The following is a 25204-nucleotide window of genomic DNA, read 5'->3' as shown; positions in this document are numbered from 1 at the left end:
GGGGGTTAAAAGGGATGTAGTTAACTAGTTATAAAAGGATAGTTTAGAGGAGAGAGAAATATATTGAAGTTTAATTGTTGTATATAGTCACGAGAGAATTCATTTTTTCAAATCTCTTCACATGTGCATATATGTTAGTTTAATGATTTTTCCTATTTCTGAGTTGTGACTTTGTATAGTCATGAGTTTTCATTTAATCCATTATTAGGTAGAGCCCACCCCTGAATAAAGCCTCTGTCAGTTTGCCTTTAGAAATTGATTCTACTCTGCAATCTTGGATTTTAATATTTCTTACTCTGAACAAACTTTTAAATCTTCATCTTTTATCATCAGTTCCAATATAACTATTTGAGTACCTCAAATTAGCAAAGGAAAATCCTTCTTTTAACTTATTAGCCATTACCATTTTTCTGCTGCAATACAGGTGGTGTACTTTTTGCTGGTCCAAAATCTTGTATCAAAACCATATTCAAATAATTCTGTGGAAAGAATGTTCATTCACCTTCAATAAATGCATTGTAGTTGTTGGGATGAGAAGGTATGAAATTAAACACTTTGATTTCTTATGTTTGTGCTCTTTATTTATAAGTTTGAAAGTCTTCAAGCTTTTTATTTGACTCTTTAATGCCAAATTGATCCAACAGTTTTCAGGAAGAAGCCCTTACTTAATGGACAACTGCTCACCAAGTAGCAGTGACAAGAAAACACTGAAGAGGTGGTTCTTCATTGACAAAAGAGTTGGGTAAAAAAAAAGAGAAAAAAGAAAAAAGAAAAAATTAGTTTGGAGGGATAATTTGCACTAGTTTTTGTTTTTCTTTCCTTCTTCTAGTGCAAGTAGTTGTCTTAATTTCGCTCTAGTAAGTACATTGCAATAAATCTAATGGAGTTGAAGTCAAACCATTCTTCTCCTGTTCTCACTGACCCTGCACCGGTGAACAAGTCAAGACTAGGCATCCCTTCCGGTTTGTTGCCTTACTCACAGCAAGGACCGTCGTTTTCCGCCTCCGGAAAGTACATCTCGATTCCAAGGAAAAAGCCGGGAAAGCTCGATGATGTTCGGTCCAACGGATGGCTGGATGCAATGAAATCGTCCTCACCCCCTCGGAAGAAGCTCATCAAGGACTTCTCCCTTGAGGTCACTGCTGCAGCCGATGATTCGGAGAGCCCTTATTGCTCATGGATGGTAATGTGTTCTTGCAAATCTTTTTTTTCTTCCTTGCTTTTAAAACAAGGCGGTTAGACATTTGAATTCAAAACCTTTTGAGTATGGAATCACCACTAGACTACAAGGTATGCGCCTTTTGTTTGTACGTGTGTTTTAATATGTTTGATTGCTTTCATGGCGCAGCTCAAGTATCCATCAGCACTTTACTGTTTTGGGCAAATTGTAAAGCAGCATGCGAGTAACAAGAAAATAGCAATTTTTTTGGACTATGATGGGACTCTTTCTCCAATTGTGGATGATCCAGATCGTGCCCTTATGTCTGATGCCGTAAGAATTGTTTTTATGATTTCTTTTTTCTTTGTTTGTCCTTTTGTTTCTGAGTTTCTAATCAAACTCCTTGTCTTTAAATCAGACGCGTTCTGCTGTGAGAAATCTGGCATTGTATTTTCCAACGGCAATCATAAGTGGAAGAAGCCGTGATAAGGTAATCTAAGAGAGATTTTGATTTTATGAAATTTATCGTCCTGGTGAAATTACCAAAAACCTCAATGTTTTTGCTTTTTTCCTTGCATATGTATCCTTATAAACCTGAAAATTATGGGAAAAAAAGGGATCTTTTTTCCAATTGTTCTATAATCTAGGTGCAACTTTTTCTTTTTAATTTATTTGAATTTATTGTTACAGGTTTTTGAATTAGTAGGACTAACAGAACTGTATTATGCTGGTAGTCATGGGATGGACATTATGGGCCCTGTTAATAGTAATACAGTGTCAGATGACCATCCTAACTGTGTCAAATCTACTGATCAACAGGTAATAATTATAAAAATATATATATATATATATATATTCCTAATCGTAACACCTTAGTTTAATTTCTTAAGACTCAATTATTCAACTTAATCATTTTCTCTATCTATGTTTGTGACAGGGTAAGGAGCTAAAGCTCTTCCAGCCCGCTAGAGAGTTTTTACCTATGATCGATGAGGTATATAATATAATATAATATAATATTTTCTCATCTAGTTATGTATAAAAGAAATAAAAAAAGTAAAAAAAACAAAATAAATTGATTTTTTATGCAGGTTTTTAGAACCCTTGTCGAGAATACTAAAGGAATTGAAGGCGCAAAAGTTGAAAACCACAAATTTTGTGCTTCTGTACATTATCGTAATGTAGATGAGAAGGTAAGACTTAACATTAAGTGTGTTACTTTTAAAAAAGAAATGTAGAATTTAGTTAACAATTAATATCTGTTATCAGAATTGGTCTACGGTTGCACAGTGTGTCCATGATATTTTAAAAGACTACCCTCGTTTGCGATTAACTCATGGGCGTAAGGTAATTAACTATGTTTATTTAAGTTTAATCACTCACTCGACTAATTATAGTTGTATAGGATCATATTTTTCACTTTCTACTCCTTTTTTTCCTCCATTTGCTAATAGGTTTTAGAGGTTCGCCCTGTGATTGACTGGAACAAGGGAAAAGCAGTTGAATTCCTGCTTGAATCTCTTGGTACACTCTCTATCTCTCTGTATATGTATGTGTGTGTCTAAAACCTACGTATTATTCGCGACTTATCAACTCTGAGATCTACGATTTCATGACACAAGGACTTGCATAATTTTATATGTTAAGGGCCTGTTCGGTTAACTAATTCGAGTTTTTAATTCGAGTTAAGATTTGATATTGTGTGAGAGCTTTTTACTGTAGTAAAACAGTTAGATGTGACTGTTTTTTAGAGTTTTTTACTGTAGCAAACTCGAATTCTAAACTCCGAATAGTAAAAATTCAGTAATAATCACCGCATGCGACAAATTGACAATCAATATTTTTATTTTGATATTTATATTTTCTTGCTTAATATCTTACATAAATGTCCACAACTGGTGCAGGGCTAGATAGTAGTGATGATGTGCTCCCTATCTATATTGGCGATGATAGAACCGACGAAGATGCATTTAAGGTAACAACTAATAAATTCCCTGTTGGTTGTGAGTTTTAGTACTCTACTTTCTTAATACTAATATTAATCACAAATAGAAGTCCAATTTAATAAGCACAATTTTCAACATCTCTTCAGGTTTTGAGGGAAAAGAGTAAAGGCTATGGAATTCTAGTCTCTTCAGTCCCAAAAGAAACCAAAGCAGTCTACTCTCTCAAAGATCCTTCCGAGGTTTAAATCCCATCTTTGAATTATTTAACTTGTAATTATGCCCTTAATGACTTGTGTTTATGCCCTTTTTGATCTGAATTAAAATAAAACCCTTTCTAAATTATGTTTGCAGGTGATGGAGTTCCTCAAGTCCCTAGTGAGATGGAAGGAGCAGGATGAAGCTGAAATCGCTTAATTATCATTCTAAAAGCACATTATAATAATAATAATAATAATTATTATTATTATTATTCTAGGCGTATTTAGCTTTTGAAGATTTTCATACGTTCTTAATAATTTCTAGGCCACTAGGAGAGAGTTGCTGCTTTTCTCTTCCTATTGTCTTTATTGTTTTCAATCATTAGTATCTTTGATCAATTATTATTATTATTATTATTTTTTGCCAAAGAGAGAAATGCTTATGTTTATTTCTTTTTCCTAGCACCTTAGATTTTTTTCCCTACTCGAGGCAAAAGTATGTTATTTATTTGAATGGCTATTGAATAATATATCCAGCAATGGAAATTGTTATTATTATTATTTTTTTTTATCTAAAAGACAGTTTGAATAATTTACATTTAGATGTGTAACTATCTAGCCTAGGTAGTAATAAAAAAGGGTCATTATGAGATCGATCTCCTAGGCCCAAACAACACAAATTGGAGTCCCAAATCTTAGGCCCAGACTACAGAGTTGCAAAAACCAATATTTGTGGTTTGATTTATAAGATGGGAAAAATCCCAATCCTGATATTTTGGGTTGCGATACACCTTACACCCCTAAATAATGCAAAAGCTTTACAAAAGATAATGTAAAGTTTTTTTTACTCTTTTTGTTTTTAATCTTTTGAGTTAGTACACAAATCAATAAATCTACAATTAGTTGAACAATTTTTCTTGCTAATTATCAACTATGTTTCCATGTTACTTTCAACTGCTTTTTCCATTCCTCCTCATAGGTTGGTAAGCCTAAAACAAAAATAAAAAGTGGTAAGCCGCCCCCATTATGAAATGATTAATAATAATCGGATAAATAAAATAAAAAGAGAATAGAAAGCCGTTTAGTTTTATATAATATAGAATTGATTGGTCACACTTATTTTGTTAGTTTAAATTATAACTCAGATATTTACTATAAAATTTTCTCCCTAAGAGAACAACAGTTTGAGTTGGACCAAACCCATTTGCTAGAGAAAAAGAAAAGAAAAAAAGAGAAACCTGATAATATACAGTAGTGTTATTTATTTATTTATTTTTGAGAAAATGACAAGTTATTATATGGATTTCTGAGTAATGGAACGTATTTCTGAATATACGAGTTTTGTTATTCATATCATGAAGTATATATATCTGAAATTTTTTCCCAAGAAAAAAAAAAAAGTTAACATCGTGTGTGTGTTTATTTTCTCTTTTTTACATTGAAGTGAAAAAAAAAATACCATCAAAAAAAAAATTTGAAGAAGAAATGAAAAATTAAAGTATTGTTTATTCAGCCAAAAAAAAAAAAAGAGAAAAATTATATAAGCATTTCCGATCCACTTTAGTATCATTCCAGCTGAATTGTTTCCGGTTTTAGTGTCATTCCAATGTCGTCAGTGTCCTTGCAATCTCCGCCGTTTTCAGCTCTCTCCTCTTCTTCTTCTTCATCTCTCCAGGTAACTTCCCTTCCCTGATTCCTCTCTCAATCTTCAATCCTTTTCTATTCTTTGTCGTCTCCTGTTTTCATTTCAACTTCTTCGATTTCGCTCTCAGGGAAGAAGAGGATTGAGCTTCTCCGGTCGATACAGAGCTTCCAATTTCATCGTCTTCAACCTCCCCAAATCCTGCACTCCTATCCGAGCTTCCTCTGGCTCTTCTTCCTCTCTCGACACTGGTCCTCTCTCTCTCTCTCTCTCTCTCCTTCAATGCATTTTGTGGATTTCAAATCTTCATAATTGTTATCGGATTAATTTTGCATTTTCTCACTTCTCAAGTTCTATTTTTTCTATTAATTTTAGGCTCCGGCACTGAATTAGAAGCCGTATCTACTTTCAGCGAGATCGTTCCGGACACTGTAATTTTCGATGATTTCGAGAAGTATATAATATTTTCTTCTTCATCTATATACATTTTTCCTTTTCGGATGTTTTGCGTAATTGGAGCTAAATAGTGTTTTTGAGTAAAGATTTAGCCTTTAATTAGTTCTTCTTCTTCTTCTTTTTTGTTTTTGTTTTTTTTAATTAATTGTGATGCAGGTTTCCTCCAACTGCTGCTACAGTTAGCTCTTCGCTTCTCTTGGGAATATGCGGTCTTCCGGACACCATTTTCAGGGTAAAATCTTCAATTTCATGGAATTTGACAAGAAAAGTGTGAATATTGCTTATAAAGATTGTTCATTAGTTTTTTTTTTTTTGTTTTTTTGGTAGAACGCTGTGGATATGGCTTTGGCAGATTCAGAGTGTTCTAAGCTGGAAAACTCCGAGCTGAAAATGTCATGTTTCTCTAACAAGGTTGGTTTGATTACAATATAGTTGTTGGAAAAGAGTATGTATTTGGGTGAATGGATTAGTTGGTTCACATACTTTTTGTTTGGAGATGTAGGCTCTAGTCAATGTTGGTGGTGATTTGTCAAAACTAGTCCCTGGTCGAGTTTCAACGGAGGTAGATGCACGACTTGCCTATGACACTCATGGCATTATTAGAAAGGTATAGATTTATTTCCCAATTAAAATGTTTCTTTTGTTGTTTTAAACCAGTGTTGTGTGAGTTGTAGTGGCGGACACCATTGGTGCTTTTTATTTTTATTTTTTCTTGTTTTATATGCAACCCCAATATTCTTTCTAGAGTTGTATGGTTGGTTTCAATGAGTTGTGTAGTTTTTGATGTTCTAGAATGATTTTATTAAATGGGTTTTTTGCTTTATCTCAATCTACTTATTCAGCTCAACTTTAGCTGTCAAAATCTATTTGGAATCCTAGCATCACCATGTGGGTTTTCGTCAAACTTTCATTGGTGCATGCCCATGGAGGGGCCAGATGCACAAAGGATGAGAAAAGGGAACGTATCATGCGTTCACCTTTTCTTTGGTTGTGTGTGCTTGGTCTCTTGGGCACCAAATTGTTGTTTGTGCATGTCAACTGTATTGGCACTCTGATGCCAGTGCTTTATTTGCTATTGCTTGATTGGAGTCTAATGCGAGTACTTTATCAAGAATTGCAGGTCCATGATTTGCTGAAATTGTATGATGAAATCAATGTGCCTCCTGAGCGTTTGTTGTTCAAAATTCCTTCAACTTGGCAAGTAAGTTTCCAGTAAAATATTGTTTTTATATCGCTCATCGAGATAATTTTATTCCTTAAATTCTTACATGAAGCCTCCTACTTATTATTTCACTGTTCTGCTGCGGTTCACTAATTTCATTTCTGCTCAGGGAATAGAGGCTTCGAGATTACTGGAATCTGAGGGCATACAAACTCACTTGACGTTTGTGTACAGGTACTATATTTGTTCCCATAACCGAGCAGATTAGCTTCTCTTTCATAGTTTTGCCATCGCACTCATCTACTTAAATTTCATCAAACTTTTGTATCTTCTGACGTCCCCCCCCCCGTCTTTCTCAATTGTGTTCACTTCCCATCTTGTGGGTTCATGAATCGTGAAAGTTTTGTTATGTTTTCTTAGCTTCGCTCAAGCTGCAGCTGCAGCCCAAGCTGGTGCTTCTGTCATTCAAATATTTGTTGGTCGCCTCAGGGTAATCTTCTATCTTTATTCTTTACTGACTATTTCTTACTCTGTATCATTCCATTGAGGTTCATTTTATTATTCAGGATTGGGCTCGTAATCATTCCGGTGACCCTGAGGTAGAAGCTGCTCTCAAAAGGGGAGAGGATCCTGGGATAGCATTGGTTAGTTGAACGGTTCTAATATTCCGATCGCATAATTGCTTTCTGTTGTTTTCATAGGGAAGAAGTCTTTTGAGGTCTTATTGTATCATACAACGGCATTAGTAGCTGAATGTTGAGACACCTTCATAGCCAAGTTTCTTTTCTTGTCTCTAATGGTTTCGATTAATCTCCTCATGTGAATGGCGCAAGAATGTTTCCCGAAGACAATTGACTATGAAATTGCTTTTGTCACATGATTTTTCTTTTCGTAAATCATTTCAGGTGACAAAAGCTTACAATTACATCCACAAATATGGACATAAGTCAAAGTTGATGGCTGCAGCAGTTCGTAACAAGCAGGATTTGTTCAGTCTCCTAGGGTAACTATATACAACTAATGGGAAATTCTTGACTATTTTGACTCGAATAACTTTCTGTGGATGCTGATTTCTTTTTCACTTATAGGGTTGATTATATCATTGCACCATTGAAAGTTTTGCAATCACTCAAAGAATCTGTCACTGCTCCTGGTGAGAAGTATTCTTTTGTGAGGAGGCTATCTCCAGAAACTGCTGCTATCTACAACTTCAGTAAAGAGGAGGTCTACTTTCCTTTTCAATGTGCATTTTCGCTTCTTTAGCTCAGAATTTGTGTTGTAAGTTGATTATTGAACTACCCTAATCAGCTAATTGACTGAAGTTGCTATGAATGTTCAGCTCACAAAGTGGGACCAGCTGAGCCTTGCATTGGCTATGGGACCCGCTGCCGTTGAGCTTCTGGCCACAGGACTGGAAGGTAACGCTAACCAAGCGAGGCGAGTTGAGGAGTTATTTGGAAAGATTTGGCCGCCTCCCAATGTGTAGAATCTAGTCGAGTTTGTCACTCTTGCCTTGATGAAATAAGAATAGTCTTTCGTTTGTTTTTTTGTTTTTTTGTTTTTATTTTTTTCAATTTTCCTTACTTTCTTCTCTGTTTTCTCTCAGGAACCTTTTAATCCTTGTCTTCTTGACTAACATGAAAAGAAAAACTTTGCTTAATGAATGAGTTGAGCATTATGTTCTCCACACCATAATGCTTTAAGGCAAAAGTCGGACAAGTTTGGCACATGACTAACCTGAATTCCCATTTACCTGAGAACGTCAAGTTCATTCCCTTTTTTATTTTCTTGTAAGGTTCGTTCTTCAACTTCGACTCTGAAATTTGTTGATTTAAGTCTTTTAAGATATTGATCGTCATTTAGGCCAGATTTAATCGTCTTAACTTAAATGTCTTGATTTAATCGTCTTAACTTAAATGTCTTGATTTAATCGTCTTAACTTAAATGTCTTGTTACTGATATTAATGTCGGCTTTCAATTGTGTGTGTTTTTTTTTAAGAGGCCGTTTAGTTCGTTGATTCGAGTTGAGATGTGACTTTATATAAAAACTTTTTATTGTAATAAAAAAGTTAGATGTGACTGTTTCTTAGAGATTTTTACTGTAGCAAAACTGTAAAATGAATGGGACTTAAGTTGTTTCAAAATTATTGACGTTTCAGAAGTTGTAGTTTGTATTGCAGGATTGTAGGATTGTACGATGTAGAGTCCTTTTAATAGTCTCTCTGGTTTTCATTGATTATGTACTGTTGTTGATGAAGATGTTGTCGTTTTAAAGTATTTTTTATTGTACTTTAAATTATTCCTTTCTTTTCGTACCGTCGTGTGCATTATATGTCGTCGTTTTTGAGCACATCATACGTTTTTGTGTTATTACACCATACCCTTGTGGATACAAAAAAAAAAAAAAAATGATTACCAGCACTAAGTTTTGATTCTTGGCAATAAGTTTTTGAAGGATTTCCTGAAAGCATCATATTCTTATTACATAATAACTAAAAATCATACGGAAAAGTCATATTAACATGCAAATATTCTAGTTTTTAAGGAAATTTAGCAACAATATTTTGTATTTATTTTAAAATATTTTGTCTTTCTTTTTCTTCATGAAATTACTGGAAAAGATAGTTCACAAGTTAAATTGGGTCACCTGCTTTATTTCGTTTTTTTTTTTTTTTTTTTTTTTTTTTTTTTTTTTTTTTTTTCAAAAATTGGTCATTTAACTTTAAAGAACTTCTAGAACTAACTACCGATAACCTTTCGTTAGTGTTAAAAAGGAACTTAAATTTACATTTTTTAAGAGAAAAGCAGATATTATATAGCATGTGGTATCTTGTAAATGGGAAAAGATGATTTATAAATGGGGTCGAACTCACAATCCCTCACCCAAAGCCCTCTCAGACATCCCTTCACTGCTTGTTTCCAAATTAAATTAGTACACTTTGTTCAATGTCTTTTCTAGGATATGTGAGTTTTTTCTTCTTTTTAAATTATGTTTATTGTTGTTTTCAGGACATCATGTTGTTTTTATGTTTATTTTTTCTTCTCATTGTCGTTTCCATTATATGTTGCTTTTGTAAATTATTAGTAGTTTTTTTTCAAAAAATATCTTTTATAATATTTTCTGTCGTCGAACAGCGTGTTGTTTTTTCATACATATTGTCGTTTATAGGGGATAATGATGTTTTCCTGATCTTTTCTCAGTTTCTTACCATCTTGTAGTGACAGAAAGATAAATAATGAATGCAGAAAGTAATAAAAAGACATATAAAGACATATAGTGAATACAGAAAGTGACAGAAAGACAAATAATGAATGCAGAAAGTGAAAGAATAGTGACGCTAGAAAATAGAGAATAATAAAAACCTCAAACCGTATTTTTTTATTTTTTTTAATTTATTTTTTGGAATGAAACCTCAAAGACGAATAGAGAATTAATTAAGAATGGAAACGAAGTATAGACGTGGAAGTTTTTTTTTCTAAAAAAAAAAAACATATGTACATGAAAAAGAAAGACAAGCGCCATAGCCACAAAATAATAGCCGTAAAACTTTGCAAAGCTCAAAATCTAAACGGTATATACACAAGAAAACATTGAAACTAATTATGTTGTTGATTATATATCTTTTATTTCTCATAGCATCAAAACAAAGCTCAGTTGTTATAATACTAGCAACATACATACGTCCACCAACAAGAAATTAGGACTTGAATGGTCTCGTTCTTTTCGCTGATTCGAGTTTAGAACTCAAGTTTTGCTATAGTAAAAAACTCTCAGAAACAGTCACATTTAACTTTTTTGCTACAGTAAAAAGCTCTCACATAACATCACATCTCAACTCTAATTAAAAACTCAAATTAGCGAACCGAACGGCTTCTATACAATTGTGTGACACAAGCTAGAAAGTTCATTGAATCAACATTCTTAAAAATATGCTTTGACTCCTATCTAGTCCTGGTCCTTTAGAACAATGTATTTTGTCACTTTGTGAGCAATAAATTCGTTTTTTATTTTTTGTATATAGGAAAACAGTGCTCGACTATTACTATACACACACATACACACACATATATTGTATATATGAAGGTAGTCTGGCAGTGGAACCGTGGCCCCAAAATCAACCCAATCAATGAGACACTTCCTGATGCCAAGCACAATAATGCAAACCTTTTGGTCAATAATTACATCATTACGTAGACGCTGTTCCGGACATACTCTTAATCATATGTATTTGTGGGAACCCATTTGAAGTGGATATGTCTTATGATTTAATTGTCAATTCTTCTTTGATTTAATTGTCAATTCTTCTTTGATTTAATTGGTCCATATTATTGTTGTTTTCAGGACATCACGTTGTTTTTATGTTTATTTGTCATTTTTCGAATATTTATTTCAGCTTTAGTTCATATTGTGGCTTTAATAATTTGTCGTTTCTTAGGTGTGATGTTGTCGTTTGTAAGAGCAATTGTCTACTATGTTTATTTGCTAAATTGATGTAATTTACCAGAGATGTTGTAGTGTAGATAATATTTCTCGTTTACAGGACACGTCGGGACTATAATGTTGTGATTATCCAAGTTTTTCTTTGGTCCTTGGAGATTTTATTTGTTTATTTTTTTTACTGGCCCTTTTTTCTAAGATATACAGTTATCTTTAAGTTAGCCTTTTTTTTTTCCTTACGTAATTATGTCTTCTTTTTTTTTTTTCTAAATTATTTTCACTGTCGAGTTTAAAGCTATGTGGCTTGTAATCTTGTCGTTGCTGGAGTTGTTGCATTGGTTAACTTCTCACACATTGTCGTTTATATGCGAAAATTTGTTTTCGTATCCTTTCGTGGGTTCTCTAAGAATGCCGTTCATAATATGGTCGTTTAAAAGATTTACATAATTTGTCTGACTGTTACTTTTTTCTTCTCATTGTCGTTTCCATTGTATGTTGCTTTTGTAAATTATTAGTGGTTTTTTTTTTCAAAAAATATCTTTTATAATATTTTCTGTCGTAGCATGTTGTTTTTTTCATACATATTGTCGTTTATAGGGGATAATGATGTTTTCTTAATCTTTTGTTAGTTTCTTACTATCTTGTTGTGTCAAATAGTAAATGCAGAAAGTGACAGAAAGACAAATAGTGAATACAGGAAGAGTGACGCTAGAAAATAGATAATAACAAAAACCTCAAACCGTATTTTTTGATTTTTTGATTTTTTGATTTTTTTTTGGAATGAAACCTCAAAGACGAATAGAGAATTAATGGAAACGGAGTATATACGTGGAAGTTTTTTTTCCTTCAAAAAAAAAAAAAAAAAAAAAAAAAAAACTTATGTACATGAAAAAGAAAGACAAGCGCCATAGCCACAAAATAATAGCTGTAACACTTTGCAAAGCTCAAAATCTAAACGGTATATACACAAGAAAACATTGAAACTAATTATGTTGTTGATTCTATATCTTTTATTTCTCATAGCATCAAAACAAAGCGCAGTTGTTATAATACTAGCAACATACATACGTCCACCAACAAGAAATTAGGACCTGAATATATAAAGTTGTGCTTCTATACAATTGTGTGACACAAGCTAGAAAGTTCATTGAATCAACTTCTTAAAAATATGCTTTGACTCCTATCTAGTCCTGGTGCTTTAGAACAATGTATTTTGTCACTTTGTGAGCAATAAATTCGTTTTTTATTTTTTGTATATATGAAAACAGTACTCGACTATTACTATACACACATATATTGTATATATGAAGGTAGTCTGGCAGTGGAACCGTGGCCCCAAAATCAACCCAATCAATGAGACACTTCATGATGTCAAGCACAATAATGCAAACCTTTTGGTCAATAATTACATCATTACCTAGACGCTGTTCCGGACGTACTCTTAATCATATGTATTTGTTGGAACCCATTTGAAGTGGATATCTCATATGTGGGTCGACCTCAAGGAATTTCAAAAGCGTTTGCATATATCCTCTATCTCTCATTTTCTCATTTGAGCGGTTGGCTGTAGAAAAGGAATTCTAGCTGACTTGGATTACAGAAAATTGAATTAATCTGACGTTTATAATATTTATGACATAACTTTTGTTTAGTATAACTCCATTTAAAAACTTGGTGCATATTATAATATTCGGCCATCAATTCTTCTTTGATTTAACTGTCAATATCAGAAGAATTAATAGTCATTTATCTTTCAGAAGAAGTTAATGACGTCTTTCTTTGATAGGATTTCGTTTCTTTTCTTTTATGCAGTTTTAGTACTATTTTGGTAATGGATAAAAACATTTGTCCACTAAAATCTCATTTTGTAGTGGTCATAAATAAATTTGGTCCACTTTAAAATTGAATTGGTTGTAGTAACTTATTTAGGTTTGTTATTTTCGTGTCATTTCTTTCCAAACGTCTGTAAGATTTTAGGTGGGTGAATATCGACATCGGCAACTTGTTCATTATTATATTAATCGACATTAGAGAATTGTGGTGTTTGGAAGAGTCAAAAATTTTATTTGTTTTCTTTATGGAGTTGCACTCACACCAAAAACAGAAAAAGTGGAAGGAAAGGAATCATTCTTACCATTTTTGTTTGTTTTAATGAGTCATTTATTATATTAATAGTAGTATTTTTATATGATCAATAATTGTAATATCTCTTTTGATTGAAAGAAATCGCTATCTCTATCAGAATATATATATATAAACAATTGAATAATAAAAGTATGTGCACAACTAATCTAAATAAAATGAGATTTCTGCTTAACAGACAGAATCTATGAACAAATTTGGTTTTATTGGTATATATATTCATCCGACTCAAATTGGACTAGACTTGTAAAATCATTCGTAGCCTTTATCTAATAAAAGATTAACTTTGTGCTATAAACTTTTTCTTAGTGATCCTACGGGTTGCAAAACTTTTTAATTTAGTCATGCAAATTTTGCTGCGTGTCATGAAAACTGCAGTGATCATGTGCAAGTGCAAAGGCCATTCAACATACACATGGAACCTCTCAATTTGCCAGCTCCTACAAGGGACCCAATAACAAATTTTCTGGTCTCAATTCCAAGTACTTTGGTTGATTTTGGACACATACTTAGTATTATCGGTATCAAAACAGTTAAACTAACACTTATCTATATATATATATGTGTGTGTGTGTGTGTATATATTTATACACATCCTGAAACCATGGATTTGAAATTATTATGAGCTGTAGGGACCTCAATGAGTAGCACTCTTCACTAGGCTCCACGTTCTCCTTCCAACTACACTCTTCTAGTTCAATCAAGAAACCTGCTGCTTCGTGGTCGACGACATCAATTATATACATATTCCACGGAAAAACAGCAGTTTCTTTCTCTCTTATTTGCTTTGTCTCCCCTTTATAAAATACAAATTAAAATAATATGAAGAGAAAATTACAGTATGATAAATTTCAATCATCTTTGTTCTTTGAGGACCTTATCGTTATGCGCACGATAGAGCTAGTTTTTACTTTTAGTTATTACTTTTATGGAAATATATAAACCGCTCCTTTGTTCTTCATTCTTCTCTTAATTTTAATGAAAATCTTACAATATGGTATTATATGAATGATAGGGTTCTGTTTTGAACCATATGTATTAGGTTTTGTATAATTTTTTGGTTTTGATATAATTTTGATCAAATTTAACATTTAAAAATATGTTCTGAGACAAGATATCCTACCACACAAATTTTCTAATCTTAATTAATTTTGGTGTTCTCTTCCTCTAACAGAGAAGATCCTCATCATTCTTTTTCTAATAAGAAGTTCATTTTTCTTTTTGGTATTTTCATCCCTTTTATTACAAATAAAAACATACATCCATCCAGATCTTAATCTATATATGATATGTTTACCTACACGTAATCGGAATGAGCATGAATCGAAGTGGACAAGATTCGGAATGGGTAGGATTCGGAGTGAGGAATCGGAGTCAGAATAAGCTGTTTACTTAGTGCTAGGATTCGAAATCGGAGTCATTCCAAATCTCATTCATACGTTTACTTATACCCAGAATCAGAATGAAAAAGTGTAAAACTACTAATATACCCTTTAAATCAATTTGATATTTTCAATTTAAAAAATATATTGTGTACTTATTATATTAAAATTAATCATAATTAAAATATTTAGTGTAATAATTGGGTACTAAAATAATAAATATAAATTGTACAACTATTTAAAATATAAAAAATAAATTTTAAATAAATTTAAATAAAATAAATAAAAATAAAAAATAGTGTTAAAAAATAAAATATATTATTAATTTATTAAAAATAAAAGTACATATTTATTATATTAAAGTTAACAATAATTATGCTAATATTATAATATTAGGCAAATAAAATAATAAATATATGTTGCATGTATTATTTTTTGAATTTTATTTTTAATTGTGTATTTATAAGTAAAATAAGGGTATAATAGTAAATTAATATTAATATTAGGAATGAGAGTCTCAATCCCAAGAGGAGGCATAGGAGTGCCAATCTCATTCCTCAATCCCAAATTTGAGTGGGGCCATCAATCTCACTCTCATTCCAAGATAAAAAAGAACAAGTAGACATGAGATTGAGTTTCTTTTTAGATCTATAACTTTGAATAGCAAAATCTCAAGCAGATGAGTATTGACCTTAATATCAATTATGTTACCGTCTTAATTAGAAGTACGTGCATGCATAGAAGGTCATGGACGGAGCTAAGTAGGCTTTAGTGTGAACCCCTACCTAATTTATTTTTTCTTAAAAGGATATGTAATTTATTATATCAATATATACATATACTCCCATTAAACATTAAAAATTTAATCGTCTAATTTTCTCTATCTTGATAAATTTTTGGCTTCGTCACTGTTAAAGGTGAGGTGTATTTTGAATTTTGAAAGAGGTGAAGAGATTTGTTTTGTGGAGCTTAATTAAGTATCTTGTACAATTACGTGCACGACACATGAAAAAAAAAATGTGTAAAAAAAATCTGTTTGTTCTTTATTAGAATAACGATTTAACTTTTTTTGTTATTCTAATAAATTACTATTATACTTATTTCGATGTTTTTACTTATATGATGTGTCTTTGGCACAAAAAAAAAAAATCAAATACACCCTCCTCATGATCCATTATGGTATAGGGTCAAGTGCCAATTTCTCAAGTAATTGGCAGATAGATTTTGAAAAGCCCATGGGAAAAATATATAATAAAAAAAATTAAAAGTATAATGTGCTTCGAGGATGACTATATATGGTTTTATTGTTTACTTTTTATTCCCATTTAATTTATTTCTAATCCAACTTAAACTTTACCGCAGACTTGAAACTTTCCAAACCATTCATTGTCAAGAATATTTCAGAGTTGTATATTCTTCCATGATCAAACTTCGACTTGTTTATCATCATGATAGTTTTCCCCTTCTATTTTGATCCCATAATTACCCTCCTCATTATGGACAATTATGCTAAACTTGTCAATATTAATTTACGTAAAGATCCAAACGCGTGAGAGAAAAATGAAAACTTAGTCCATCTTCCTTTTTTTTTTTTTTTTTTTTGGGTAGAAAAAATTTAGTCCATCTCTTCAATGATGCATTTAATCCAATAATGTGTGGGCAATAATTCATGACGACATGGATGCTGAATATCCTCTGATGTGATTGCTGGTCGATATAGGTGGTAATATACCTTGCTTTGTAAATAATTAATGCATCACAACCTTTTCTCTTTTATTAATTATTAATAATTAATCTGTGTGCTAGCCCTTTGGTCTTAAATTTTGGTGTTCTTGTAGGAGAGAGAAGATCCTCTTTATTTTCTACAACTTCTTTTTCTAGATCTTAACCTATATATTTCTTTCTATATATATATATATATATATATATAACTTCTAATAGCTTGATCAAGTTTATAAGTAGGTGAGTTTCGACATTAATATCAAATATATGTTATCATATAATTAGAAGTATATTTTGAAAGAGCTTAAGAGATATTTCTCATGGAGATAAAATTTTGTATTTCTTGTAGAATTATGTGCACGCCACATGAAGAAACTACGTGAAGAAATTCTCTTAATTTGTTATTTATTAGATGCAATGATTTAACTTGTTTTTGGTTATTCTAATAAATTATTCTTTTATCTATTTCAGTGTTTTTGCTTTTATGATGCGTCTTTGATAATAATAAAAAATCAAATAAACCCTCCCCATGATCCATATTGGGTCAAGTACGTAATTGGCAGATAGATTTTGAAAAGCCCTTGGGAAAAGTATATATATATATATAAAGAAAAGTATAATCCTTCGTGGATGACGGTTTTATTGTCTACTTTTTATTCCCATTTAATTTATTTCTAATCCAACTTTTTACCGCTGACTTGAAACTTTCCAAACCATTGTCAAGAACATTTCAAAACTCTCACAATTCTAAGTCGTTTCGTTTTTTTTTTTTTTTGATAATTTAAGTATTCTAAGACGTGTGTTCTTCCATAATCAATATTCTACTTGTTGGCCATGATAATTTTATCCCTTCTATTATGAACAATTTGCCTGAACTTGCCAATATTTTAAAGATCCAGATCCAAAAGCATATGCGAGAAAAAAATTAGAACTTAGTCCATCTTTTTATTTTTTTGGTAGAAAAAAACTTAGTCCATCTGTTCAATGATGCATTTGATCCAATAATATAATCCACTATAGAGAAATAGAAAATTGATGTGTGGGCAATAATTCATGACGTGTTAAAAAAGGTTCGACAAGCTGGCACATTATAGACCCGAGGATCCCAAAGAAAAGGGTCATGATGTGATTCGTGGTCCATGAAGGTGGTAATAATGTACCTTGCTTAGTCACTAATTAATATATTACAACCTTTTTCTCTTTTATTAATCTCTGATCATGTACTAGCCCTTTGGACACTAACACGTGTCACCGCCGATTAAGTGTGACAAGAAATTAATTGAAGATTACCCTGATTAATAGAAATATATAAGTACTTGAGACTTGAGAGAGGTACACGTGTTAGGTTCAGTTTTTGGCCATTTGTTGGATTGAGTTGATTCTGTCTGTGAGTTCATCCCAATCGATTATACCACAAAAGACACTACTTATGATCAGTTTGCTTATGTTTAATATAATGAAAATCGCTATAGATTGATTTATCTATATTTGATTTTTATTTAAATAGATATATTCTTTACTTTATTTGACAGAATTGCATGTGGAAATGGGGGGTGGGCATGTGGACCGATTGGCAAAGAATATAGAGAAAAGAACAAAAGTATAGCGATCTGGTTTAGGTAATTGTTGTTGTTGTTGTTTTTTTTTTTTTTTTTTTTTGGATTGGGGGGGCTCAATAATGTTATGCAATGGATGGGAAACAAAACGGAGACAAAAAGCAATCAAGCTTTGAATTTTTGTAAATAATATATAAGAAAAATGGGAGGGGGGTCTCTTAGGGGGCTTAGTCATCATTATTAACATGTGGCTAGGAACATCTTTACTCCCCAATAATTTTATTGTGTGGATATATTCATATGAATGCCACGCAATGCTGTCTTGGCAGATGCCATTTGTCTAGTAATTTTGAGGTTCCCAAAAGACCAATAGTCAATTCTGAATCAGCTATACCAAATTTTCGATTTTTTTTTTCTCATCATTATTACTTCCAAACAAAATAAAAGTAAAAGGGTACTAAAGTAATAAAAAAAAGTTTGCAATGACGACATGACCCCAAATAAAAACCAGTCCAAAGTTATAAAAAATTCCCACATGAAAATGTTGGGCCACCAACCTTTTATATATGTTGGGATAGAAATCACGTACTTTAATTTAATTGACCCATGTTACATAGTGTAATAAAAAAAAATTCCATTCAACAGGTCAAACAAATAGTTACAAATCAACAAAAATTACCATATATCATCATCTAATATAACAGTACTATATCTAAATCTATATATATATATATATGTGTTCCTCTAATATTTGGAATCAAACCAATTCACGAAAATCTCTCAATCTCTCTCTCTTTCCGAAAATCCCACCATTCTCTTCTACAACAAATACAATACTAATCCCCATTGACGTTTTCTCTCTCTCTTCTCTCTCTAATATTAGATTACGAATTGCCAAAAACCATATACAATAAATACATATAACCCACACCATAACGTTATGGTGGACTCGCAGCCATTCCTTTCTCCCTCGCGGGATGTTCTACTTCCTACGTCGTACGGTTCTCTCCATGACGGAGCCGATAAGCCGGATCGCCGCCGCCGCCGACCCATTAAAGGGCTCGTCGCGGTGGCCAGTGGGTTGCTCATGGTGGCTTTAATGGCCGCCATATTCGGTACCAAAATCAGACATGAAGACCCGACAAACGGAAATGTATCAACATTGTCATCGTCGACATTGAGAGAACAACCCGCGGCGGTGACGGTGAAGCCGTTGTCTCGTGGCGTGTCGGCAGGCGTGTCGGAAAAGACGAACCGGCTTTTCGGCGGCGAAAACTCGGCAGCGTTTCCGTGGAATAACAGCATGTTGTCGTGGCAGAGAACGGCCTTCCATTTTCAACCAGAGAAAAATTGGATGAATGGTTAGTTTTTCCCTTTTTTTTCTTGATTATATTTTTTACTTTTTTATTTAGTTTTTTAATATTTTTGGGCGGAGGGACAAATTGGTAGTTACATCGAAAGACATGGTTATAGGAATTGACTACTTTTAATGTTAAATTAAACAAATAAAGAATTATGTATTGTAGGGTTTATTCGTATTTATAATATGTAGAGTAATTGAAAGTGTTTCGACTTTATGGAGACTTTGAAAAACAAATCCCACACGCTTTCGTAGTAAGTTGGTAATTTTGTTTTCCTTTTAAGTTTCTGGTCAATCACTTCTAGGCTATAGATTTTGAGATTTCCTTATATTTCTGGCTAAACTCGGTATTAAGTTGTTATTAAGGCATGTTTTCCTATATATTTATTTCTTTCCTTATTTGGTCAGCTAAAGTGGGGTAATTATTTAAGACCTTACTACAGAAAATGGGATATAATCCTCTCCAAAAAAAAAAAAAAAAAAGATGATGGGATATAATGGGTGAAATAAACGTTAAAAAAGTGTTTTTTCCTTTTCAAGAAGGAAAAAAATAAAAAAAATAAAAAGGGTTACGGGTCTATTATTACAGTTGATTTTAAATAAATATAATTATTGAGTGGTTAACTGATTTTTTTTCCCGCCTTCTTGGTTGCGTCTACAACTGTCACTGCTCTGACCGCGTGAATCTTCTGCATCTGTCTGCTTCAGATCCAAATGGTAAGTCCACTTTTTCTTCTTTCCATTTACGTGTTTATTATGGTGCAATTCTTTATCCATGAATATCAATCTGAAACGCGTAAGTAACTTATGAAACAAGAATGAGTTTTGGTAGAATTGACCAAGTATTAAGGAAGAATTAGGACTGACAATTAATACACGGCTGAGATCGAGCCCAAGATCTTAGAGATTTTTGAGTTGTCAATTTCTGCAAACCTTTATGCAGCCGTTTGTTTTCATTGAAAATTATCACATGATTAAAGACAACAAAGGGCACCAGTCATTATCAATGCCTATGCGCCCCAAAGTTCACATGTCAAAAGCTCTAATTAGTCACAATCCACGTTTTCCTATTTGTACTTTGGCACTAACGGTATTTTTAAAAAAATTACAACGAATAGTTTAGAGAATTCTTTGATGATAGGGAAAAAAGAGGGGGAAAAAAAAAAACTTCATCTGACACTGGTAATTTTAAATCCCCAAATTTTCAATGACCACCGTTAAATTTTTCATTTTTATAAGTTATATGATATGAAATCATTATTTTGTTACTTAAAGTCTAAAATAGTATATTATTTGTAGAGTATTCATAATCTACCATAAAATTCCCGCACCTTATGAAAAAAATTGTGTACCCCACTTGATATGGGTACAATAAATTGAGTGAGCAGTGACATTTTAGATTGTGTTCTTATCAACTTTAAATTTTCGTGTTAATTTTAAGTTAACCTAAATGTTATCTGTTTAATGAAAACATCACTCAAATTCTCATTATCACAACTAATATAAATAAATAGAGTATTGATTTACTTACTTAAATCATTCATCTATATTTTAAAATCTCTTTTTTTAAAATTTTTTTGTTTATGTCATATATAACATAGAAGATTTGATACTACTAAAAAAAAAAAGAAAAGAAGATTTGATACATCAAGTCAAATTGAAATTGACCCAATTTTGTATAAATGGTATCATCAATTTGGGTTGGGTTAAACCGTGTTGTCATATGAAATCTCATTTACCACCTATCATAATTTGACTATCTAAAATAGTGAAATAATGATAAGAGTATTATTCTCATATACAACAATAACAACAAGCCTTAATCTCAATTTAATTGGGATCGGCTATATGGATTTCATTTTTCACGCAGTTATGTTTGAAATTAGACTTTCTTGAAAGCCTAGCTCTAGAATGTCATTCCTAACTACTTCGGTCCACGTAATTCTTAGTCTACCCTTCTTCTCATAGTATTAAGTATAAGAATGTCCTCCCAAACACGAACTGGTGCTTCTAGCGGTCTATGTTGGACATACCCGTACCACCTCAAGCGGTCTTCGCGAACCTTATCTTCTATTAGTGCTACACTTACTTTACTACGAATAACTTCATTCCTTATGCGATTCATTCTCGTATGGCCACTCATCCATCTTAACATATGCATTTCTGTCACACTCATCTTACATATATGTTGTCTCTTAATGACCTAACATTTACTATCATATAACATAATTGGGCGGATTGCAGTCATATAAAACTTTATTTTTAACTTAATAGACATATTGTCATCACATAAAACTCCCGTAACATTCTTCCACTTAACCCACCATACCTTAATCTTATGTTGAATATCCTCTTCTATATCTCATATCCTTCTATAAAATTGATCTATTATATGTTGAGAATGTATAACCACTTGATGTTAGTACAGTACAATAACCTTTCTTGGCTATTATGTGTCTGAATCTAATACTAATAACACATTTTATATGATGTTTCACAGGTCCATTGTTCTACAAAGGATGGTACCACTTCTTCTACCAATACAACCCCAATGGTGCAGTGTGGGGAAACATAGTCTGGGGTCATGCCGTGTCTAAAGACTTGATCCACTGGTTGCACCTTCCCCTGGCCATGGTTGCCGATCAATGGTACGACCAAAATGGCGTCTGGTCCGGTTCTGCCACAATCCTCCCGGACAATAGAGTTGTCATGTTATACACTGGCTCCACCAATGAGTCAGTGCAGGTCCAAAATCTTGCATACCCTGTTGATCCTTCTGACCCCCTTCTCATCAAATGGGAAAAGTACTCTGGCAACCCGGTACTAGTCCCGCCACCGGGCATCAACAAGAAGGACTTCCGTGACCCGACCACGGCGTGGTTGACATCAGAAGGGAAGTGGAGGATCATCATAGGGTCTAAGATCAACAAGACTGGAATTTCTTTGGTTTATGACACCCTTGATTTCAAGACCTATGAGCGGTTGGATGGAATCCTTCATGGTGTGCCTGGCACCGGGATGTGGGAGTGCGCAGATTTCTACCCGGTTTCGGAGGTCTCCAATGAGGGGATGGAGACGTCGGCCAATGGCCTCGGAGTTAGGCATGTGGTTAAGGCTAGCCTTGATGATGACAGACATGACTACTATGCAATTGGGACTTATGATGAAAAGAATAGTAAATGGTATCCTGATAACCCCAAGATTGATGTTGGGATTGGAATTAGGTATGATTATGGCATTTTCTATGCTTCCAAGTCTTTCTATGATCAGAATAAAAGGAGGAGAATCTTGTGGGGTTGGATTTCAGAATCTGATAGTGAACTTGCTGATGTGAGGAAGGGATGGGCATCACTTCAGGTAATCTTACCGCTAATTATTCATAAAACAATATTAGAGAGCACCAGTAATATTAAGCTCCACAACTAACAGAAAGTAGTCCTACATTCTATTTTTTATGGTGCTCTTAAGCATTTTGTTTTTTATTAACAAGAAATAAATATTATAAAAGACATTAATAGTGCAGCACTCGTACCAAAACTCAAAAACTCAAATAAATAATTAAACTTAATTATTATAAGTAGTGGTGCCTGACACTAGCTGCGTGGAAAAGTGAAATTCATATAGCCGACCCTAATTAAGTTGGGACTAAGACTTGTTGTTACTATCGTAGTGGTGCCTGACACTATTGATGTCAAATAGCATCATGCTACAAGAAAGTAGTAATCAGTTTGGACACTTATCTTTCACTCGTAATTATGTAACATTTTTTGTGTAATGTTTATGAATTATAGGGTATTCCCAGGACAATATCGTTGGACAAGAAGACTGGTACAAATCTACTTCAATGGCCAGTTGAGGAAGTTGAGAGCTTGAGATTAACCAGCTCAGAATTCAACGATGTGCAGGTCACGCCTGGATCGGTGGTGCCACTTGATATTGGCACGGCCACACAGGTCAGTGTATTTGTTTACTTAAATTTGTGTCTAAAATTCCCTCCAACATACAAAAAATATATATATATATAGCTCATGTGAACTTACAAAAAGAACATTTATGCCAACATTGTAACAGCTAGACATTGTTGCGGAGTTTGAGATGGATAAGAAGGCTTTGGAGGAGACAGCTAAAGCCAATTACACTGAGTTTAGCTGCAGTATAAGTGGTGGTGCTTGGCAACGTGGTGCTTTGGGACCCTTTGGTCTCTTGGTTCTTGCAGATGATATCCGGTCTGAGCAGACTCCTGTTTACTTTTATATTGTTAAAGGATCTGATGGAAATCTCAAGACTTTCTTCTGCACTGATCAATCAAGGTACTTCCACGCACACGCACACACATATGTATATAAGACCAAAATATTGTGATTGGTGAAAGAATTTTGAGGCCATTAATCAGAAGAGTAAATTAATTTTCCCTTGTAGGTCTTCTGTGGCAAGTGATGTGAATAAACAAATCTATGGTAGTTTCGTTTCAGTTTTAGAGGGTGAAAAGCTATCTGTCAGAATATTGGTGAGTGGTCCTCTATAAAGAGTTCATTTGTTTTTTCAATTAAGATTGTTTTTAGTAGAGAATTTTTTTATAGAGAAAAGTAGAAGAATTGGTTCAACTTACATTCATGGTGAAATTCCAGGTTGACCATTCCATAGTGGAAAGCTTTGCACAAGGGGGTAGAGCATGCATAACATCGAGGGTGTACCCAACAAGGGCAATCTATGGAGCTGCACGGATTTTCGTATTCAACAATGCGACCGAAGCCACCGTAACGACGTCACTTAAGATATGGCAGATGAACTCCGCATTCATACGGCCCTTCCACCCTGAAAAGAAGCGACCTTCTAATTGAGCAGAGCTTTCAAGTGTAGAGATGCTTTTGATATGATTTGTTTTGTGGTCCACAATTTCTCATGCACCAAAGTAATTGACATAAACTTGTCATTACTTTTAAGTACCCTTCTAAATCCCCTCATTCCTTTGCCATTTGTAGGATAGAAAGGGTAATTGTTTGTTGTCCCATCACATGGGAATTATATGTGCTCAAAGCTTCTTTTGATGATCAATGTACATTAATGTAGTGAATAGACAATTGAATTATTGAAGCTGAGACTTTAAAATGTTCTTTCTTTTGCAAAGATTAGCCAAATTATGGGAAGAGACTGGTAATTTATTAATTTCTTTAAGATACCAGAAGTGTAATCAGAAAGTGGACGCCAAAAAAAAACGCTAGATAAATAGAAATGGTAATCTCGGTTTCTGAAAGCAGGCATTTAGTTCAATTGATGGCTCAAAATATGAAATAACAGGATTCATATTCTATAAAGACAGTCGCAGCAGAGTGAGTCTAATTTTTGAAAGGCTTCATTTTTTTGATTTTTTTTAGATGTTAAGTTCGTGGTTTTACACTTTTTTACAGTCTAAGTTTTTATATTCTTATCGTTTCTTTGTTATGTAGTTGTTTGAAAGGAAAAAAATAGTTTTTGTTACCTCAAGCTCTCATCTTTCGCAGGCTTTCTTCTCTTCCTCTATGTCTCTATCTCTCTCTTTTCATTGAAAAATTGTCGTCTAAAACTTTGTCGCTTTTGATTGAATGTTGTCGTTTTATGTTATTTTTATATCTTGAATGCCTATCTTGTTGTTTTTCTGATATTTATCGTGGTTGTCATTTTTAAAGAAGTTGTCCGTTTTCTTGTTGTATTTATGATTTTTTTTCTGTTCTTCTCGTTTTTAGTATTTTTTATGTGATTGGATATGTTGACGTCTTTAAACTTATTGTACTGGCAGGTTTATATAAGTTTTTCTGTTCCTCGCACTTAAGTTCCCTTAATATTTCTTATATTCCCTTTTCATTTTTTTTTTTTATAAACAAGAATCTTTGAACCATGGTTTCTTGAAGATCGATCGTTTTCCAGTGTCATTTCTGTCTATTTATAAACGTCGTCAGTTTAGAGCATTCTTGTCATTTGTCCAATAGATTGTGATACAATATTGCAATTTTGATGATCTTGTTTTTATTGTAATGTCCTATTTTGGATTTATGTCGTTTTAAA

The 25204-nt window shown here is 33.0% G+C and overlaps 3 protein-coding genes across 5 annotated transcripts in view; all 3 read left to right on the top strand.

Annotated features, from left to right (window-relative positions):
- LOC21401982 (probable trehalose-phosphate phosphatase F) overlaps nucleotides 1–3686 on the top strand; it is a 5722-nt gene extending 2036 nt beyond the window's left edge. Inside the window, exons 2-13 of the mRNA XM_010095387.2 lie at nucleotides 425–538; nucleotides 645–1183; nucleotides 1349–1492; nucleotides 1578–1649; nucleotides 1850–1978; nucleotides 2097–2153; nucleotides 2251–2352; nucleotides 2429–2506; nucleotides 2614–2683; nucleotides 3064–3134; nucleotides 3252–3344; nucleotides 3457–3686. Coding sequence (XP_010093689.1) covers nucleotides 881–1183; nucleotides 1349–1492; nucleotides 1578–1649; nucleotides 1850–1978; nucleotides 2097–2153; nucleotides 2251–2352; nucleotides 2429–2506; nucleotides 2614–2683; nucleotides 3064–3134; nucleotides 3252–3344; nucleotides 3457–3519 — 1182 coding nt within the window. The 5' untranslated portion in view covers nucleotides 425–538; nucleotides 645–880 and the 3' untranslated portion in view covers nucleotides 3520–3686. The remainder of the gene's footprint in view (nucleotides 1–424; nucleotides 539–644; nucleotides 1184–1348; nucleotides 1493–1577; nucleotides 1650–1849; nucleotides 1979–2096; nucleotides 2154–2250; nucleotides 2353–2428; nucleotides 2507–2613; nucleotides 2684–3063; nucleotides 3135–3251; nucleotides 3345–3456) is intronic.
- Nucleotides 3687–4838: 1152 nt separating this feature from the next.
- On the top strand, nucleotides 4839–10764 carry LOC21401981 (transaldolase). 3 transcript variants are annotated; one of them, XM_024163849.1, is made up of 14 exons: nucleotides 4839–4977; nucleotides 5075–5195; nucleotides 5320–5398; nucleotides 5557–5632; nucleotides 5728–5811; nucleotides 5903–6007; nucleotides 6521–6601; nucleotides 6732–6796; nucleotides 6983–7052; nucleotides 7129–7206; nucleotides 7468–7565; nucleotides 7651–7786; nucleotides 7902–7980; nucleotides 10585–10764. In XM_024163849.1, exons 1-14 carry the CDS (start codon nucleotides 4909–4911, stop codon nucleotides 10755–10757), a joined length of 1314 nt encoding a protein of 437 aa, XP_024019617.1. In that variant the 5' UTR covers nucleotides 4839–4908; the 3' UTR covers nucleotides 10758–10764. The 3 variants fall into 3 exon arrangements, with proteins under 3 accessions (XP_024019617.1, XP_024019618.1, XP_010093688.1); XM_024163850.1 differs by lacking the exon at nucleotides 10585–10764 and adding an exon at nucleotides 8169–8425; XM_010095386.2 differs by lacking the exon at nucleotides 10585–10764 and adding an exon at nucleotides 8169–8425 and having other exon boundaries at nucleotides 7902–8059.
- Nucleotides 10765–18546: 7782 nt separating this feature from the next.
- LOC21401980 (acid beta-fructofuranosidase) lies at nucleotides 18547–24309 on the top strand. The gene is made up of 7 exons (XM_010095385.2): nucleotides 18547–19163; nucleotides 19871–19879; nucleotides 21663–22519; nucleotides 22954–23115; nucleotides 23234–23472; nucleotides 23582–23669; nucleotides 23791–24309. The coding sequence occupies exons 1-7, from the start codon at nucleotides 18743–18745 to the stop codon at nucleotides 24001–24003; spliced, it is 1989 nt and encodes a 662-aa protein (XP_010093687.1). The 5' UTR covers nucleotides 18547–18742; the 3' UTR covers nucleotides 24004–24309.
- The last annotated feature ends 895 nt before the right edge of the window (nucleotides 24310–25204 follow it).

Source organism: Morus notabilis, unplaced genomic scaffold, assembly GCF_000414095.1.
Source record: "Morus notabilis unplaced genomic scaffold, ASM41409v2 Scaffold3, whole genome shotgun sequence".
In the NCBI taxonomy this organism is placed as follows: Eukaryota; Viridiplantae; Streptophyta; class Magnoliopsida; order Rosales; family Moraceae; genus Morus; species Morus notabilis.
This window is presented reverse-complemented; position numbering and strand designations above follow the sequence as displayed.